The sequence below is a fragment of the Equus quagga genome, chromosome 1 (genome assembly GCF_021613505.1).
Source record: "Equus quagga isolate Etosha38 chromosome 1, UCLA_HA_Equagga_1.0, whole genome shotgun sequence".
NCBI lineage: Eukaryota > Metazoa > Chordata > Mammalia > Perissodactyla > Equidae > Equus > Equus quagga.
This window is the reverse complement of record NC_060267.1, coordinates 146935773-146955477: the sequence shown is the minus strand read 5'-3', so window position 1 is coordinate 146955477 and position 19705 is coordinate 146935773. Positions and strand designations below refer to the sequence as shown.

At 36.9% G+C, this 19705-nt stretch overlaps 1 protein-coding gene across 9 annotated transcripts in view; it reads right to left on the bottom strand.

Annotated features, from left to right (window-relative positions):
* The window catches only part of LRRFIP2 (LRR binding FLII interacting protein 2), a 108064-nt gene that overhangs the window by 81588 nt on the left and 6771 nt on the right, over positions 1-19705 (bottom strand). For all 9 annotated transcript variants that reach the window (XM_046671030.1, XM_046671064.1, XM_046671016.1 and 6 more), the window contains one exon: positions 5904-6047. In XM_046671030.1, the coding sequence (XP_046526986.1) occupies positions 5904-5993 (90 nt within the window). In that variant the 5' untranslated portion in view covers positions 5994-6047. The remainder of the gene's footprint in view (positions 1-5903; positions 6048-19705) is intronic.

The window sequence follows — 19705 nt, the reverse complement described above, 5'->3', positions numbered from 1 at the left end:
CAGCAAAAAAAGGTTAAAATGACAAATTTTGTTATAAATATGTTAACCACAACTTAAAAAATTAACAGTGTAATATACCAAAAAACAGTGAATTGTACACTTCAAATGGGTGCATTATATCTCAATAAAGCTATTTTAAAACATGAATTCTGGGGCCGGCCTGGTGGCACAGCGGTTGGGTGCGCACGTCCTGCTTTGGCGGCCCAGGGTTCACTGTTCAGATCCTGGGTGTGGACATAGCACCGCTTGGCAAGCCATGCTGTGGTAGGTGTCCCACATATAGGGTGGAGGAGGATGGGTGTGGATGTTGGCTCAGGGCCGGTCTTACTCAGCAAGGGGAGGAGGATTGGCAGCAGATGTTGGCTCAGGGGTAGTCTTCCTCAAAAAAATAAATTAAAAAAAAAAATGAATTCTGGAGCCAGCCCTGATGGCCTAGTAGTTATAGTTTGGCACACTCTGCTTCAGTGGCCTAGGTTCAGTTCCTGGGCACAGAACTACACCACTCGTCTGTCAGCAGGCATGCTGTGGCAGTGGCTCACATAGAAGAACTAGAAGGACTTACAACTAGAGTATGTAACTATGTACTGGGGCTTAGAGGAGAAAAAAAAAGGGAAATCTTTAATTCTAGAAGTTGCAAATGTTAAACAGCCATAGAGCTTTCTTTCTTCCTTATTAGAGGTAGGTTTACACACTAAATAAATATTCATACATGTAAATTCTGCTCCACGTAGGAGTCTCAGAATCCAGCAAATGGAGCGTTCAAACTCCTATAAAAGAGGATCAGTTTCTATGCTTGTCATTGATTCTTTACATTTAAGAGATCTACACATTATGACCATGAATTCTTTGGGTACTGGATCTCAAAAGAAATCACAGAATTGTAGACCTGGAAGGACTCTCAGATCATCAGGTCAAAAATAAACAATATTCTGATGACCTCCATTTGAAGAGTGTGCATAAAACATGTTTTCTTCATGATTTCAACTCTAAAACTAGGAAAACAGTAATATTCCAGGCTTCAGTAATACCTTAAAAGACTTTGCAAACTCTTCAAGAGGCTTCAATTTCTTCTCATAGGAACACTCGTTACAACTTTCACCAAACTGACTGTGGTAAGACACCATAACTGGCTTTCATTCTACCCTCATCTTTGTCCCTTTGAGAGGCTAGCTGCCTAAGCGTCCGAAATTTGATACACTCTATGTTTTCAGGTAATTTTTACTGAAAGTCAACTCTCCAATTGCATTTCCCCCAAACACGTGGAACAACCAAAGCCAAATAAGCTAGAAAGGTAATTCAGATTGATCTTCTGATGCCCTAGAGGACTACATGGTGAACCCTTCCGACATCTGCTCCTCTGAGCTCTTCTGAGGGCTGTGACAGCCCATGCTCCCCCAGCAAAGCAGCAACATGTCTATTACAGACATTATGGGACATCTAAATCCATCCACATTCCTTCCTCATGCAGCAATCTTAAAACATTTCAATATCTTTTAAAAATGCACTCAGGTTTTACAAAGTGAAAAGAGTTCTGGAGATAGATGGTGATGATGGTTGCACAACAATGTGAATGTCTTAAGGCCATAGAACTGTACACTTAAAAATGGTAAGATGGTAAATTTTATGTTGCATGTATTTTACTACAATTTTTTAAAATTCACTCAGTTGCATATTTTAGCATACAAATTACCCAGTTTGTGGAACATATTCATGCCTTTTGTTCCTATTCCTCCTCATTCCCTCTACTTGCTTGATTTGGAGCCAAATGAGAAGCATGGAAAAATGAACAGATAGTAAGCAGGAGGAAAAAGTTTATTTTTCTTTATTTGTGCCATTCCCTGTCTACTTCAAAAAACAACTTAAAGTGAGGAAAGATGAATCAAACTCTTAAGATTTAACCTAAAAATTAAAAAATAAAGATTAAGCTTTTTGTCCTTTTTCTTTTTTTTAAAGATTTTATTTTTCCTTTTTCTCCCCAAAGCCCCCTGGTATCTAGTTATGTATTTTTAGTTGTGGATCCTTCTAGTTGTGACATGTGGGATGCCGCCTCAGCATGGCTTGATGACCGGTGCCACGTATGCGCCCAGGATTCGAACTGGTGAAACCCTAGGCTGATGAAGCGGAATGTGCGAACTTAACCACTCGGCCACAGAGCCGGCCCCGCTTTTTGTCCTTTTTAAGTCTTACAGGGGCTCTGTTAGTTTTCCTTTGTTCCTAAATTAAAGCAATGTTTTTTTGTGAAAGGGATAATCTCACTGGAGAAAATAAGGATTAGAGACTATCTGTGAATGCTAACCATCCAATGTTTGAATGGACAATTAAGAATTGGCTATGGAAACTTTAAAGGAAAGAAAAAGAATCACAAGGAACATATGAAAGAATTCTTCAAACAGCTAAACGTATTTCCTCTAAAGTTTTAAAACTATTTCATCCCACATTAGGCATGTATCATCAAATAAAGTCTTGAATCTTAACAGTAAAAACTGGCTCTTTCATATTTTAGGTTAAGGCTCAGTCTTTTGACCAGGTTATTAAAGTTGACATATTCATATATAGAACTCTGAAGACAGAAATAAAAACTTGAAATATTGACTTTTTATATCCTTTTATAATAAAAGCTTCTATTATTATAACTTCTAATATAATAACTGGATTAAACTCGGTTACAGAGATACAGAGAACAGGCTGGTGGCTGCCAGAGGCCGGAAGTGAAGGATGGGCAAAATGGGTGAAGGTGGTCAAAAGGTACAAATTTCCTGTTATAAAATAAACAAATCCTGGGAATATAATGTACAGTATGTTGACTAAGGTTACTAATACCATGCAGTATATTTGAAAGTTGTTAAGAGATTATATCTTAAAAGTTCTAATCACAAAAAAAAAATTTTGTAACGTGTGGTGATGGATGTTAACGAGACTTATTTTGGTAATCATTGTGCAATATATACAAATATGAAATCATTGTGTTGTACATATGAAACTAATATAATGTTATGTGTCAATTATATCTCAATAAGAAGAAAAAAATGACCATCCAGGATAGGATCCTCTGTGTATTTTGATTCATGGTTCCCAAGCCTGACTGGCTATCAAAATCCCTTGGGAAGGAGAGAGAGTGTGTTTGTATGTGTATTTAAATACAGATTTCTGGGGTCAGCCCGGTGGCATAGTGGTTAAGTTTGTACCCTCCACTTTGGCAGCCCAGGGGTCACCAATTCAGATCCTAGGTGCAGACCTACACACTGCTCATCAAGCCATGCTGTGGTGGCATCCCACAGAGAAGAACTAGAAGGACTTACAACTATCACACACAATTATGTACTGGGGCTTTGGGGAGGGGGGGGGAAAAAGAGGAAGATTAGCAACAGATATTAGCTTAGGGCCAATCTTCCTCACCAAAAAAAATACAGATTTCTGAGCTGAACACCCATAGATTCAGATTTAGCAAGTATGAGGTAAGACCTGGGAATCTATACACTGAAAAAGTTGCCTGGGAGATTCTGATGATCAATCATGTTTTAGAACACCTATCTTAATAAATTTCTTCTAACAAAAAAGACTATTTTACCTTTATTCTCAGTATTTCACTTATTAATCAGCAATAAAATAGCCTACTGCAAGCTTAACATTATGCTGAGGTTTACATGCATTATTTCCTTTAATCATCACAACAGCCCTGCAAGACGGGAAGACAGTATTCTTCCCATTTTTCAGATGAGGAAACTGAAGCCCAGAATAGTTACTTGAAAAAGTTACTCAACAAGCAACTACAAGAGCCAGAAATCAAAGCCACACTTGTAAGTCTCCAAAGCCCACCTCTTTGGGAGGTAGTATGGTACAGCAAAAGGAACAATGGCTTTAAATAGCTGAATCTGAGCCCCAGTTCTGATCCCTTTTAGACATTTATCTCTCAGCTTCATCTGTTTCCTTATCTGTAAATAAGGCTAATAATAATACCTATCTTACCTAATTTATAAGATTATTGTGAGAAATCAAGATGTGAAAGTGTTTTCAAAATTATGAAAACTTATAGAAAAACAAGCTATTAACGGGGAAGTTGGAAAAGACTGAGAAACACTATAGCATAGTGAGTGGTTAAATGCTCATACTTTGGAGCCAGCTTCACGTGTTTGACTCTAAGCTCTGCTATTTCCTAGCTGTGTAACCTTAGGGAAGTTACTTAATTTTTCCTGCAATGGTTTCTTCATCTGTAAAATGGAGATAATAATAAAACCAATCAGAATTTTGTGAGGATTAAATTAATTAATGTATTTTATTTTTTTTTATTTTATTTTTTGAGGAAGATTAGCCCTGAGCTAACATCTGCCACCAATCCTCCTCTTTTTGCTGAGGAAGACTGGCCCTGAGCTAACATCTGTGCCCATCTTCCTCCATTTTATATATGGGACACCTGCCACAGCATGGCTTGCTAAGCAGTGCATAGGTCTGCGCCTGGGATCCAAACTGGCAAACCCCAGGCCACTGAAGCGGAGCGCATGAACTTAACCACTGCGCCACTGGGCCAGACCCAATGCATTTTAAATATTTACAATAGTATTTGTCACGTAGTAAGCGCTAAAGTGTTAGATTTAGAATGCTACCCCTGATTTTGTAAATGAAGGATCACGTGCAAAGAAAAATTCAAATACTTAATGACAGTATAAAAAGAGCCTAGAGGTGCTAGTATTTTCTCTCCTTCTAGAAATCTGGATAAATCCTTCTAATTTTGGAAGTAAACAGTTTGAGTAGTTTCAATTTTCAACTAAAACTACGTGGCTTCTAAAATGCTTCATTCATGCAAATACTTAAGATTGCTGTAAAGTAGTATGTACTGTTTCATTTTTAAGTATTTGAATTTTTAACTTTTTATCTAAAAATATCTCACTGATTTTTGTTAAAGCAATTTTGTTAAAGTAATATCACAATTTTGTCACCAGTTTTTGCATAACTTTACTTTGCTTCAAACATCCTCCTACAGAATGTGACTTCTAACTCAAAAGCTAACTGAGTAGCTTATAAGAGGAAAAACGTAACTATGAGCTGGATCAAAAAAAGACTGTGTAATATGTCAAAAGGAAACAGCACTAGTCCTAAATGAGTTATTTACTAAGAATAACAAAGAGGAAGTGATGAGGGAATAATTCTCACCAAAAGAATATAATCTAATAACACTCTAAGCAATTCTTGTACTAGATTAGCTTATGGTCAGGTCTGCAACTGCAGAGAGAGAGTCTGAAACAAAGCTGGCACCTCAGGAAGAAATCACAGCTGGGAGTTATCTTAAATTTCCAATATGCAACAGGAAATGTTGCCAGTGATTCAACAGGTGACACTCCTTTCCTTTTTTTTCTTTTTTCTGAGTTGTCAACAAACTGAAACAAACTACTCCAGAAGCTCTGTTACTAGCTAAAAGTTAAACATAAAAATTCCACTGCAATATTTCAAAAGATAGCTTAAACACTGAATCTAAGCAGATGTCAAATAAGGATTGTTTCTGTCAACATTTGTACAATGTCTCCTGGAAAACATTAACTGGATGCCCAACGAGCATTTCTACAATAGCTTTCATATCTTCAACATTCTAATTACTTTAAGTTTCAATGCTGAAGATTAATTATAAATTTCAATACATTTGGACAAGTACTTTGAACTCAAATAATCCACAAAAATAAAATGAAAGATTAATTTTAGATAAGTTGAATAGATACCCAAGTAAAGAGATGGTTAACTACATTTTATCCTAATACAGTATTTTAAAGGCCATATAATAACACTTTATTCATAGTAAGCATTCTGAAACTACCTCAATGAATGATTGTCTACATATATATATCTCCCTCCAGCATTTTTACAACATTCTCATCTGCACAAATCAGCGTTAAGAGGGGGTTTGCCAGACACACCTCTCTGGCAATGTTACTCAAAGCTTCATCTTCTGCAGAAAATCGGTCTTTCATGGGTGTCCTTTTCCTTCCAGAACCAGGAGTCCCCATCTTGTCTTCTCAACAGTCTTTTAACTATTAAAAGTGATTTCACTGTTTTCAGCCCTGAAATAAACAGAAACAGAATAATTTAGGGTGTTTCTATTTGTGCAATTTTTATGCTCATTTATACATTCACTTTCAACAAAATTATATTTATGTATTTAATTATAAATTAATGAGTCACCAAATGTTTTTTCCTAGTATCAGATTATTCCAATAAATTTTAGAATATTTAAATGTATGCTAATTACTAACAATCCTAACTCTTTTTACCATGCTACCCACAGCAACCTCTGAGACGTCTTATAATATTAGCCTCAGAAAACTGCAGTCAGCAGTAATTCTACTTAACAGTTTAAAATTACTACAGCTCTTTCTAAAATTTATTTCCATTCTGAGTGAAAAACATTTCAGAAAAGTCATCAGCTTAAAGATTTGAGAGAATATGTTCAAGAAATTTTAATATAGATCTTTAAAGCTACAAAGGTAACTTGGCTTTTCGGTGTAATTTAAGAAAATATTCCAATTAAATCATTACCACACAAAAGAACAAATAAAAGTTTATTATTCTGCAATTAACAAGAACCAACACTGTCCATGCAACAAATACCTGAGTGACTGCTATTGCCAGGTATTACGGGAGGTGCCGAAGACAAAGTGATGAACAAAACTGACATAGGCCAATGATTAAGAATATATCTATTACTATGAAATAGACATATTTTTACAACAGAGAGAAGAAAAACTCATCTACCGGGACCAAACAACAAGGATGATAAAGACCATGTACACTTTCTAACGTGTGGAAATTGAAATTAAAGATTCTCATGAGAATGAATCCCAATTTGTATGACCTCCCTCACTCCTATACACATTCCTGAGAAGTGCAGCTCATTTATCGAAATACTCATTAACTTAAAAAACTTTTTCCTAGTTTTAACAAAATAAACTGGCAAAATTTCATTACATTGTGAATCACAAAGGAATTCTCAGGTAAGTTTGTCCGAATAGAATGAACTATATTAAAACTACAAATTACTAATGTATTGGAATTTACTTGATTCGGACAAAACAAAACAGAACCACTTCATCAATTCACTCTTTCAAAAAAGCTTTTACCAATGAAAATGCAGGCCATTCCCATCTTATCTGACACCATTTTTTATTCCCACATAGCTTGTTATGACTGTCAATCAGAATGAAGACTGATGAAAGTTTATTACTCTGCCACAGAAAATATATCTGGATATGATAAGGGATTCATTTAAATGGAAACGGAAAAAAAAGAATATATATCAGCAGCTGATAAATCACAGCCACAAATCAGGACAATTTCTGAAAAGCACAGAAGAGTTTCTTCAGAAGTCTCCTATTGGGCCGGCCCAGTGGCCGAGTGGTTAAGTTTGCGCACTCTGCTTCAGCAGCCCAGGGTTTCACTGGTTTGGATCCTGGGCACGGACACGGCACGGCTCATCGGGCCATGCTGAGGCAGCCTCCCACATGCCACAACTAGCAGCACCCACAACTAAATATATACAACTATGTACCGGGGGCTTTGGGAAGAAAAAGGAAAAATAAAATCTTTAAAAAAGGAAAAAAAAGAAGTCTCCTATTATCCTCATCCTCAGCATCATTTTAAAGACCATTCAGTTACTTAATAGTAATGGAATACAAATATCAGTCACCTACTGAGAAAAAGTAACATGTCATATAAAGTTTCTTTTCAGACTGATGTGACAATTTAGCTGATGCACTGTGGTATCATCAAATATTTGTCCTTCAGACAGCTTTCCAAAGACACACTGAAAGACATTTCACAGAAGCAGGAGACAAAAACATTTAGTATTTGTCTACCTAAGGGAAAGAAAGGAAGTACCTTCAGGATGTTGTGAAAACAAACCTTCCAAAATAGACAGATACATTAATAAGGCTTTCCTTCTCCAATGAGCTTCTCATATAATACATTTCTGAAAAATAGGCATTTTGCACATGAAGTGGCACTTCAATCATGATACTGTTCACTTTTGTGAGAACAGAATGTGTACGTAATAGCAGTGTGTCACATTCTAAATACAGCAGACTTATTTCTGTCTGAATCCTGATAATTGCAGTTCCCTTATATCTAAGTATTTCATCATGGAGAACTCAAAACACTGGCATAAGTCTTTGCATCAGAGTCGTCATTACAGTTAACACTAGTCTGCATGATAAAACAGTTGGTAGTTATTCATAAGCTAATATCAATATCTGGAACTAAAGACAGTGTGATTGCAGTTGTTGACATGGGCAAAATTTAAAGTGAGAGGATCTGAGTGCAACTGTTTGCACTACCAACTGCCGTGTTGCCCTTCACGTTGCCTAAGCCTTGGTTTCTTCATCTAAGCAGCAGAAAGAACAACTGTCCCAACTATCTAACATGGTTAAGGTGAGGCTCAAATGAGTGGAGACAAATGCAAGCACTTAATAAACTATAAAGCACTTCATCAATGTTTAAACTGTCTTCAATTATATCTTTGTTATATTTAGCTTATGAAGTTGACAAAAGGGCAATCCTTACCTTTCTTTACAATTTCATACTTTTAACTAAACAAAAATATTCCCAAGTTATGTCCTTCGGCATGCATTATGTGATATTATTAGCTATGCTAAGAATTTTTGCTGAAGCATGAAACAATGTGGAAAAAATTAAAATGCCTGTAACTATAATCATTATACTGTGTAGCACATTTACATAACAAAAATAAAAATAAAAAAGAAGAAATCTGTAAGGTACTTTGTGATATTAAAAGTCTACTTTTGAAAATCCAAATGAATACACAAGTTTTGAGAGTGTGGACTAATAATAAGTGTTCATCCCCTTAGTAGAACACAATTGACTTAGAAGGAAACAGAAGATAGAGGTCATTAAATGGTACACTTAAGATCTGTGTATATCTTTCTATGTAAATTTCACCTCAAAAGAAAAAGATCTCTAAATGAATACTGAACTCTAGTCGATGATGCACATGCTGAAATATTTAGGGTTGAAGTGTACTGATATCTGCTACTTATTTTGAAACGCATGCAGAAAAAAAAAAGAAGAATAGATGAAAGGATACATAGGTGATAAAGTATGGCAGAATATTAATAGTGAAATACAAGTGGTAGGCACACGTGTTCACAGAACTCTTTCAACTTTTCTATATATTTGAAAATTTTATAATAAGGCATTGGAAAAAAGTAGTTGAGAAAGGTAGATGATTAAATGAACAAAAGTAATGGAAACTGGGAACTGCAATTAAAAGTCTTGATTTGAAACAGAAAAGGAAGGCAGAGGTAATCACAGTATGGAACAAACCAACAGTGATGTATACGTTACAAAAATTATGGGCAATGGAGAGAATGGCCCAAATTCCTGGACTAGAAGAGAAAAAAACAGAGGAGGGGGAAGGTCAAGGGTGAGGAGGGGAAAAAAGAAGGAAGGAAGAATGTAAGGAAGGTATGAATTACAGTTAAAGACATCAATCCTGCAAATATCTGAATGAGACCATTACAGAAAATGAATAAATTATTAACAGAACCTACAGAAAGAATAAAAAATAATCTAGAAGTTGAGACAAAGTAAAAAATGAAAACATATATATGAGGCAAAACTGGAGGACCTGGCAGAACAAGGAAAGGTAGATGTTGAACACAAACTAAATCTCAGGAGAGTATTAAAACCTATAATGGGGGCCGGCCAGGTGGCCCAGTGGTTAAGCTCGCCTGCTACGCTATGGTGGCCCAGGGTTTTGCTGGTTCGGATCCTGGGCATGGACATGGCACTGCTCATCAAGCCACGGTGAGGTGGCCATCCCATATGCCACAACTAGAAAGACCCACAACTAAAATATACAACTACGTACTGGGGGGATTTGGGGAGAAAAAGCAGAAAAAAAAAAAAAGAAGATTGGCAACAGTTGTTAGCTCAGGTGCCAATCTTTAAAAAAAAAAAACCTATAATGGTTAACTTAAATTCATATTTTATCAAATATAATGCCTATAAAGGTATTTATACAATGAGAACTGATTATACAATGAGAACTTGTATAATCACATCTACTTTCACATTCAGTAGTCCTAAGAATTCCCAAAAACATTTTTTAAAGTCTCATATTTTTAATATATACTATTTTTATACACCCAACACAACTGATAATCTTTCTATTTCCTCTTTTCATAAGATGACATGCCAGTGGTGCACTTCCTTCCTTGCTAACGATGTTATCTGATAAATGAACTCCAATGGGCTGTATGTTCAACATGATTTATAATACTATTTTATCAACTGTGTGGAGCCCAAATCAGGAAGAGACCTTCTTACAAACAACTGCATTCTCAGTATGCCCTAAGAAGTAAATCATTTTCTAGTACCACTCAAATGGCCTCCTTTCCCTATACCTTTTAAAATATCTCAGAAATGTATGGACATACATTCAGAGAATGAAAGGAAGGGAGAGAGAAAATTACAATTGCTGAGGATAGGTCAGACTTAAAAATGTGAAACAAAGCAGAAAACAGGAAAAGAACAGAAGTATTAGGATTAACGATAGAAGCTCAGGTAGCAAAGAGCAAAGATAAAACCAAAAATAAGGGAGAAATAGGAATGCATGCAATAAAGATATGATTTTTAACATAATTAATATGAAGCAGGTTCTAAAATTAAGAATTTTTTATAAAATAAAATATATCATATACCTTTAATTTTTCCCTTTTCAATAAATACATACGGAGAATTTGTAAGGCACTACATACATAATAACCACTGCCTTGTAAATAAGCAAAAGACTATAATAGGAAAATAAGAACAGTAAAGACATCACAGAGAAGATACTTACGCTATTTCTACAAATCCTTTCTTAATGGTGTTCTCTGAAGCACAACTTATCTATTTTTTCTTTCGTTGCTTCACTTGGTATCATATCTAAGAAAGTACTGCTTATCCCAAGGTGACAAAGATTTACTCCTATGATTTCTTCTAAGAGTTTTAGAGTTTTAGCTCTTACTTTTAGGTCTATGATCCATTTTGAGTTAGTTTTTATATATGGTGTGAGACAGGGATCCAACTTCATTCTTTTGCATATGGATATCTACCTGTCCCAACCAACATTTGTTAAAAAGACTATTTTTTACCCCATTAAATTGCCTTGGCACCCTTGTTGAAAAACTGACCATAAAAGTAATGGTTGAGGGGCCGGCCCTGTGGCCAAGTGGTTAAAGTTCTGCATGCTCCACTTCAATGGCCCAGGTTCACGGGTTCAGATCCTAGGTGTGGACCTACTCCGTTCATCAGCCATGCTGTGGAGGCATCCCATACACAAAAAACAGAGGAAGATTGGCAGAGATGTTAGCTTGGGGCTAATCTTCCTTAAGCAGAAAAAGGGGAAGATTGGAAATGGATATTAGTTCAGGGCAAATCTTTCTCACCAAAAAAAAACTATTGGTTTATTTCTGAACCTTCAATTATATTCCATTGATCTATACATATATCCTTACGCCAGTATCACACTGTCTTGATTACTGTAGTTACATGTTAAGTTTTAAAATTGGGAAGAATGAGTCCTTCAACTTTGTTCTTCTTTAAGATTGTATTGGCTACTGTGAGTCCCTTACATTTCCATACAAATTTTAGGACCAGCGTGTCAATTTCTGCAAAAAAAAAAAAAAAAAAAAGAGGGAGCTGGGATTTTGATATGGATAACACTAAATCTACAGATCAATTTGGGGAATAGTGCCATCTTAAGAATATTATGATTCCAATTCATGAACATGGGATGTCTTTCCATTTATTTAGATCTTCTTTAATTTCATTCCACAATGTTTTGTGATTCTCTTTTTTTTCCTTTCTGCTTTTTCTCCCCAAATCCCTCCAGTGCATAGTTGTATATTTTAGTTGTGGGTCCTTCTAGTTGTGGGACGTAAGACACCGCCTCAATGTGGCCTGACGAGTGATGCCACGTCTGCACCCAGGATCCAAACCAACAAAACCCTGGGCTACTGTAGTGGAACGCGCAAACTTAACCACTCGGCCACAGGGCCGGCCCCTGTGATTTTCAATGAAGAAGTCTTGCTATTCTTTTATTAAATGTATTCCTACCTACATCACTGAGGTCATGTTAAAGATCAAATGGATATAAAAGTCTCTATAAACTGTAAAATGCTTCAAAAACGTATGGTATCAGTGACATGAAAAAAACACAAAAGATCTGAAATCACAATAGCAAAAGAGAAGATAGTAAAGTAAAACTCAGAAGTAAATCCCCTGGCTAAAGTTAATCTTAGTTGAGCCATGGATGCGTGGGCAGGTGGGTGGAGCATTGTACATTTTCAAACACAAATATAATCCAATACCAGAACTACATTCTTAGTAGGAAGGCATTTTTCACTATTTCCAATTAACTAGATACGTAGCAACACTAAAAAGAACTGGAAATCCTCTTACTGAACTGTACAAGTGTGTTTGCTTTCTGAGGTATATGGAATTATTGCTGAAATACTGCCTCCCCCAAAAGAAATGAAAATAAAAAGTAACAAGATAGATGCATGTAACTAACCTCTGTTATTAATAATAAAATAGAAGCGACCAGAACTAAGTCCCAAAGGAAAAAGAATTTAAATTAGCCTTAGACCTTAGGTTCTCATGATGAGAGATGAACTCTATTGACAATATTCATGTTAACTGTGTTCTAATAGTAACAAAAATAAAATGTAGAACATAACACAACAAAAGAAAAAATTACAAGAATAAATATGATTATTTTAATTTTTTTTAATCTATAGTAAAAACAAAACACAAAACTGAAAATGACCCAAACTGACAACAATAGCCTTAAGTCGAGGTCAGTCAACATGATATAATAAATTGTGGCATTAAAAAACTCATTGGGGGGCTGGCCCCGTGGCCGAGTGGTTAAGTTCGTGCGCTCCGCTGCAGGCGGCCCAGTGTTTCATCGGTTCAAGTCCTGGGCGTGGACATGGCACTGCTCGTCAGACCACGCTGAGGCAGCGTCCCACGTGCCACAGCTGGAAGGACCCACAACTGAAGAATATACAACTATGTACCGGGGGGCTTTGGGGAGAAAAAGGAAAAATAAAATCTTTAAAAAAAAAAAACTCATTGGAAGCAAGCAAAGACAGAGACAAGTTTGATATCATGCCTATGGGGTACAAAAAGCTGACAAAATGGCATGTAAGGTATGATTGCAAATATGTAACACTTTGTACATATGAACAATGAACAAGGGCAATATGTTAAAAAAAATTCCTTTTTCTTAAGCTTTATACACTGTTGATAGTCACCTTATCAAAAAATGATTTAAACTAAAAGCTATAATTATCAGGCTATTTCATAGCATGAAAATATAAATTTATAAGAATAATCAACTTTGAAACTATATTAATAAGCTGATATGGGAGAAAGATTCATTTAGTCTGTCAGAGCAATTGCAAGGTAGGACTATAAAAATTTATGTCGGTCATCTCTGGTAAAACCATAATTTTCTAACAGATTTCAGATTAACCATGACTCTTATAGACATAATGGAATTATAAGTAAATGAAAAACACATTGCTAATTTTAAACAGAAGGTGCACCACTGGATTAACCTTAAAAATGTTATAAAATTAAAACTCTGACTCAAATCAACAGGTCAAACTTAGAACAAAGAAGCAACCATTAATGTCCTCTATAAAGTCCTGGAAAAACCATCAATTTTCAAGTCTGCAGGTTCTAATTACTGGAGCAAAATTCTCCTAAATTTTCAGGTTTCCCTGAAGACCTTCTCTATGATTCCTTCCATCCATGTAGCTCACTCAATAGGGGAAAAAATAGTAGTGACATGAGGTACTTTTTATAGCAGAAAGGAAGATGCCAACATTTTCCCTCTCTTAAGCCATGTTGGTCAGGTTTGTGTAGCTTAAACTTGTCTTAAATAGAAAGGGCAAAGTATTACCCTGAAATGGTAGGCAAGATACCAACCAGGCCCATAAAAGGAAGAAGTCAACAAGATATAATGCAATATGAGTACAACGTTCATGAGGGAATGACTAGAGAAGAGAGCCGACAGCACAGCTGTCAGAGTATCTAATCCAAGTGCCACTCTAATCTAATGACACGTGCGAAGAGTTCCACATTGCATACATTACTTATGCTCATAAAAGACCTAATACCAACATTTGGTGGCTCCTTTTTATAAAAATAAAGAAAAATTGACCCTCCCCATTCCCATACCTGCTCATCCACCACTCCCTACACGCCCCCCACACACAAACAGAGAAAGAAATCATTAGTAACTTCCCAGAGGTTAAGGAAATGAGTTGCCAGATTGAAAGGACCTACAGAATGCACAACATAAATTTTGAATCCACACCAAGGAATCTGATAGTGAATTATCATAGTGAATTTCAAACACTGAGGACAAGGATGATTTTACAAGCTTCTAGGGGTGGAAAAATCAGGTCACGTATAAAAGATTAACAATTAGAATGGCTTCAGTCTTCCCAAAGTAATTTCAGAAAAAAGAAGACAATAGAATGATGCCATCAAATTCCTCAAGGAAAATTACAGACAACCTCTAAGCAGCCTATGCCCAGTCAAACCATTCTATTCTCATACTTGATTATTAAAGACAGTTTCAGACACGCAAGGTCTCAAAACTTTACCTCTTTACACCCTTTGTCAATAAGCCACTAGAAGATATATTTCATCAAATAAAAGAGAAAATCAAGAGAGAGGAAACTTAGCATAGAGAAAATAAATCCAACACAGAAGGGGGCAAAGGGGATCAATCCCCGGCAGGATGATAAATATCCCAGAAAGAAAGCTACAGATTGAAGCAAAGAGACACAATAGAGGGCTGTCACCACCAAAACCCCCACAGCCTTTGAGACTTCTTTGTAATATGAGGTAAGCCTGGTCCAGGTTTTGATCTGAATGTAGTTTGTCTTGACCCCATGTTGAAGTTCCTGCTGTCCCTTCTCCTGTTGGCTAGATTGGCTGAGGACTTATTTCACACCACAGAAGTATTTTGCTTTTACCTATTCCTGAGAGCTAGAGGATGATGAGCTGAGAAAGAGCAGTGTACTCCCCAAACCATATTTCTTCTAGATATTTAGTACCTTGTAAAGATTTTAGCTCTGCCAGATGCCCTGACTATGGCGAGTCTTATGGTTTCCCAGGACCTACTAACAAATTTTCCCAAGGACTTACCAGAAAGGGCTCAAGGAAGACTACGTTCAGCTTATCTTCTCCTGGGAGCCTTCGTTTAATAGTGGCAATATGGACCTTTCCTTTCACAGCTAAGTTTCTACTTGCTATTCAGTTTTTCAAAACCAAACAAGACAGTCCTTAAGGATACATTCTATAGCAGAGACCAGCTCACTGTTCATCAGTCACTTCCCTTTTCTGTCCACAGCTATGCTGCATTTCACAACCTTCCTTGCAGTCAAGTGCAGCCACGTGACTGAGTTCTAGACAATGGAATATGGGCAAAAGTGACATATGCCACGCCCAGGTCTGGCCTGGCCCATCAAACCTTCCATGTAATCTATCACACTCCTTCTCTTTGCCCTCGTATCTGCCAGCCAGATGCAGAGAACTCAGTGAAAGTCTCTGAGGCCCCAGAGAACAGCAGAGTCACTAGACAAAAGGAGCCTGAGACCCCGGATGACTCTCTGGAACAAACTACTCCTTTCCCAGTGCTTTCCAACTCACAGCACACAGAGATGTGAGTGAGAAATAAACTTTTTTTTTCTCCTTTTTTCTCCCAAAGCCCCTTGGGTACATAGTTGTGTATTTTTAGTTGTGGTCCTTCTAGTTGTGGCATGTGGGATGCCGCCTCAGCATGGCTTGATGAGTGGTGCCATTTCCATGCCCAGGATTCGAACTGGCGAAACCCTGGGCTGCCGAAGCACAGCGCGCGAACTTAACCACTCGGCCACGGGGCCGGCCCTGAGAAATAAACTTTAATTGTGTTAAAGCACTAAAACTTGGAGGTGGTTTGTTAAAGCAGGTCAGCCTATCCTGACTAACAGACACAAAAAGGTGGTAGAGCTATTCCATTTTTCAAAAGTAAACCACATATTGATTAGGAATACATATTTAAGGGGTGAGAGGGGACTGCAAGGTTAGACACAGAATGGTCTCAAGAAAGTGATTAACATGTAAAATGGGATTGTGATTACCTGGAGGGGAAGGGGCGCCATTAAAGGATATACATACACAGGGAACTTCCAGGATAACTGTAATATTTAATTTCTTGACCTATGTAGTGCGACCACAGGTGCTCATTTTACTATTCTTCTTGAAACTATACTTTTATTCTATATTTATCTACATTTCACAAATAAACTAATTATTTTGCTCAAAATAAATTAGGAGGATACACACTTGAAAAATCTGTTGGAGCATTTGGGAAAAATAAGGTGAACAGAAAACTAAGCAAAGAAAAAAAAAGCAACTCAACCCACTGGAAAAATTGAAAGTTAAACAAGAAAGGAAACAACCACGATACAGTTCTTGGCTAAGTAGTAAACAATATTTATTTAGTTGTAATGAAAACACCAAGTACTGATTTAAAATTGCAAAACTGCAAAGTTGCAGGGAGGGAAAGTGGAAGGAAACAATGAAGAAACACAAAATAACAATAAACACCATCAGTAATTTCCACCATCTGAAGATACTCATTCCAGTTGTACATATGTATTTTTAAACAAAAATGGGTTTATAAAATATGTGCTATTTTGTATCCAGCTATGGCAGACAGACTCTAAGGTGGCCCCCCGACCACGAACTCCCTCCAGCTGTTCACTCCTTTGTGTAAACACCTCCCCAAGAATGGACAGGACTTATGACTTGCTTCCAATCAACAGAATAGAACAAAAGTTATGAGACGTCATTCCCATGAGTATGTTACATTATATAAGACTGCCTATCTAGCCTACCTGCTGTAGACTCTACTCCACGGTTTGATGAAGTAGACATACTGGGAAACACCACAGGGCCAAGAACTTCAGGTTGCTGCTAAGAGCTGAGAGCAGCCTTTAGGAGCTTGAAGACAGCCAAGTAACCTCTAGAAAGCAAGAAGCCTCAGTGCTAAAACCACAAGGAAATTAATTCTGCCAAAAACCAAAGTGAGCTTAGAAACAGATTTTTCCCCAGTTAAGCCTCCAGATGAGAATTAAGCCCAGCCAACACCTTAATTGCAGCCTCATGACACCCTAAGCAGAAGAATCAGCTCAGTCATGCTCAGACTCCTAACCCCCAAAGAAGCTGTAGGATAATAAATGTCTGTTTTAATTTTAAGCTGCTAAATTTGTGTAATTTGTTACACAACACAGAAACAAATACAACAGCTTTTAAAACTACAGATGAATGAATTCATTAAAGTTGTAGGGATATGAAATCAATGCAAAAAGTCAGTTACATTTCTACACACTGACGATGAACAATCCAAAAAGGAAATTGAGAAAATAATTCCATTTACAATAGCATCAAAAAGAATAAGATACGCAGGAATAAACTTAACCAAGAAGGCAAAACAGCTGTACACTGAAAACTACAAAACATTGCTCAAAGAAATTAAAGGAGACATAAATAAATGGAAAGCCGCCCATGTTCACAGATAGAAAAGTTAATATTGTTTTTTGGTGAGGAAGATTGGCCCTGAGCTAACATCTGTTGCCAATTTTCCTCCTTTTTTTGGTCTTTTGTCCCCAAAGCCCCAGTACATAGTTGTAAGTCATTCTAGTTCTATGTGGGATGCCGCCATAGCATGGCTTAGATGAGTGGTGCATGGGTCTGCGCCCAGGATCCAAACTGGCAAACCCTGGGCCACCGAAGCAGAGCACACAAACTTAACCACTCGGACACGGGGCCAGCTTCAAAAACTTAATATTGTTAAAATGTCAGTAGTACCCAAAGAAATCTACAGAGTCAATGCACTCTCTATCAAATCCCAATGACTTTTTTTGCAGAACAGAAAAACCTATCCTAAAATTAAAACTCACATGGAATCTCAAGGGACCCCAAATAGCCAAAACAATTAAAAAAAGAACAAAGTTGGAAGTATCACACTCACTTCCTGATTTCAAAACTTACTAGAAAGCTACAGTAACCAAAACAGTGTGCTACTGGCATAAAGACAGACATATAGACCAACAGAATATAATAGAGAGTCCAGAAATTAACCCTGCCATATGTGGTCAAACATATATGGTTTTCAACAAGGGTGCCGAGACCGGTCAATAGAGAATGGACAGTCTTTTCAACAAATGATGCTGGGAAAACTCGATATCCACATGCAAAATAATAAAGTTGGACCCTTACCTTATGCCATATACAAAAATTAACTCATAGTGGATCAAAGAAATAAACGTAAGAGCTAAAATTATACAACTTTAAAAAGAAAACACACACAAAAAGCTTCCTGACACTGAATTTGGCCATGACTTCTTGGATATAACACCAAAAGCCCAGGCAACAAAAGAAAAAGTTAGATAAATTGGACTTCATCAAAATTAAAAACTTTTGCACATGAAAGGACACTATAAACAGAGTAAAAAGCAACCCATGGAATGGAAGCAAATAGTTGTGAATTATACATCTGATAAGGGATTAACATCCAGAATATAGAAAATCCCTGAAGTTCAACAACAGAAAAACAAACTCAACTCAAAGATGGGCAAAGGACTTGAATAGGTATTTCTCCAAAGAAGTTATAAAAATGGCTAGAAAGCACATGAAAAGACACTCAACATCATTAATCATTAGGGAAATGCAAATCAAAACCAAAATGAGATACCAACTCACACTCATTAGAATCACTATTTAAGAAAAAATAAAAAAAGAAAACAAGTGTGTCAAGGACGTAGAGAGATTAGACCCTTGTACACTGCTGGTAGGACTGTAAAATGGTGCAGCTGCTGTGGAAAATGGTATGGCAATTTTTCAAAAAATTAAACAGAATTACTGTATGATCCAGCAATTTCACCTATGGGTATATACTCAAAAGACAGGAAAGAAACTCAAACAGATATTTATACATTTGTGTTCATAGCACCATTATTCACAATAGCCAAAAGGTGGAAGCAACCCAAACGTCCATCAAGGATCAAAGTATAAACAAAATGTGTTATATACATACAATGGAATACTATTCAGCCTTAAAAAAAAGAGTGAAATTCTCATACAAGCTATAACATGGATGAACTGAGGACATTATGTTAAGTGAAATAAGTCAGACACAAAAGAGAAATACTATATGATTCCACTTATATGAGATACCTAGAGTAGTCAAATTCATACAGACAGAAAGTAGAATAGTAGTGACCAGGGGTTGTGGGGAATAAAGAGTTACTGTTTAATGGGCACAGAGTTTCAGTTTGGGAGGATGAAAAAGTTCTGGAGATGGATGGTGGTGACGGTTGCAAGACAATGTGAATGTACTTAATGCCACTGAATTGTACACTTAAAAATGGTTAAAATCGGGGGCTGGCCCCGTGGCCGAGTGGTTAAGTTCACGCGCTCCGCTGCAGGAGGCCCAGAGTTTCGTTGGTTCGAATCCTGGGCGGGGACATGGCACTGCTCATCAAACCACGCTGAGGCAGCGTCCCACATGCCACAACTAGAAGGATCCACAACAAAGAATATACAACTTTGTACCGGGGGGCTTTGGGGAGAAAAAGGAAAAAAATAAAGTCTTTTA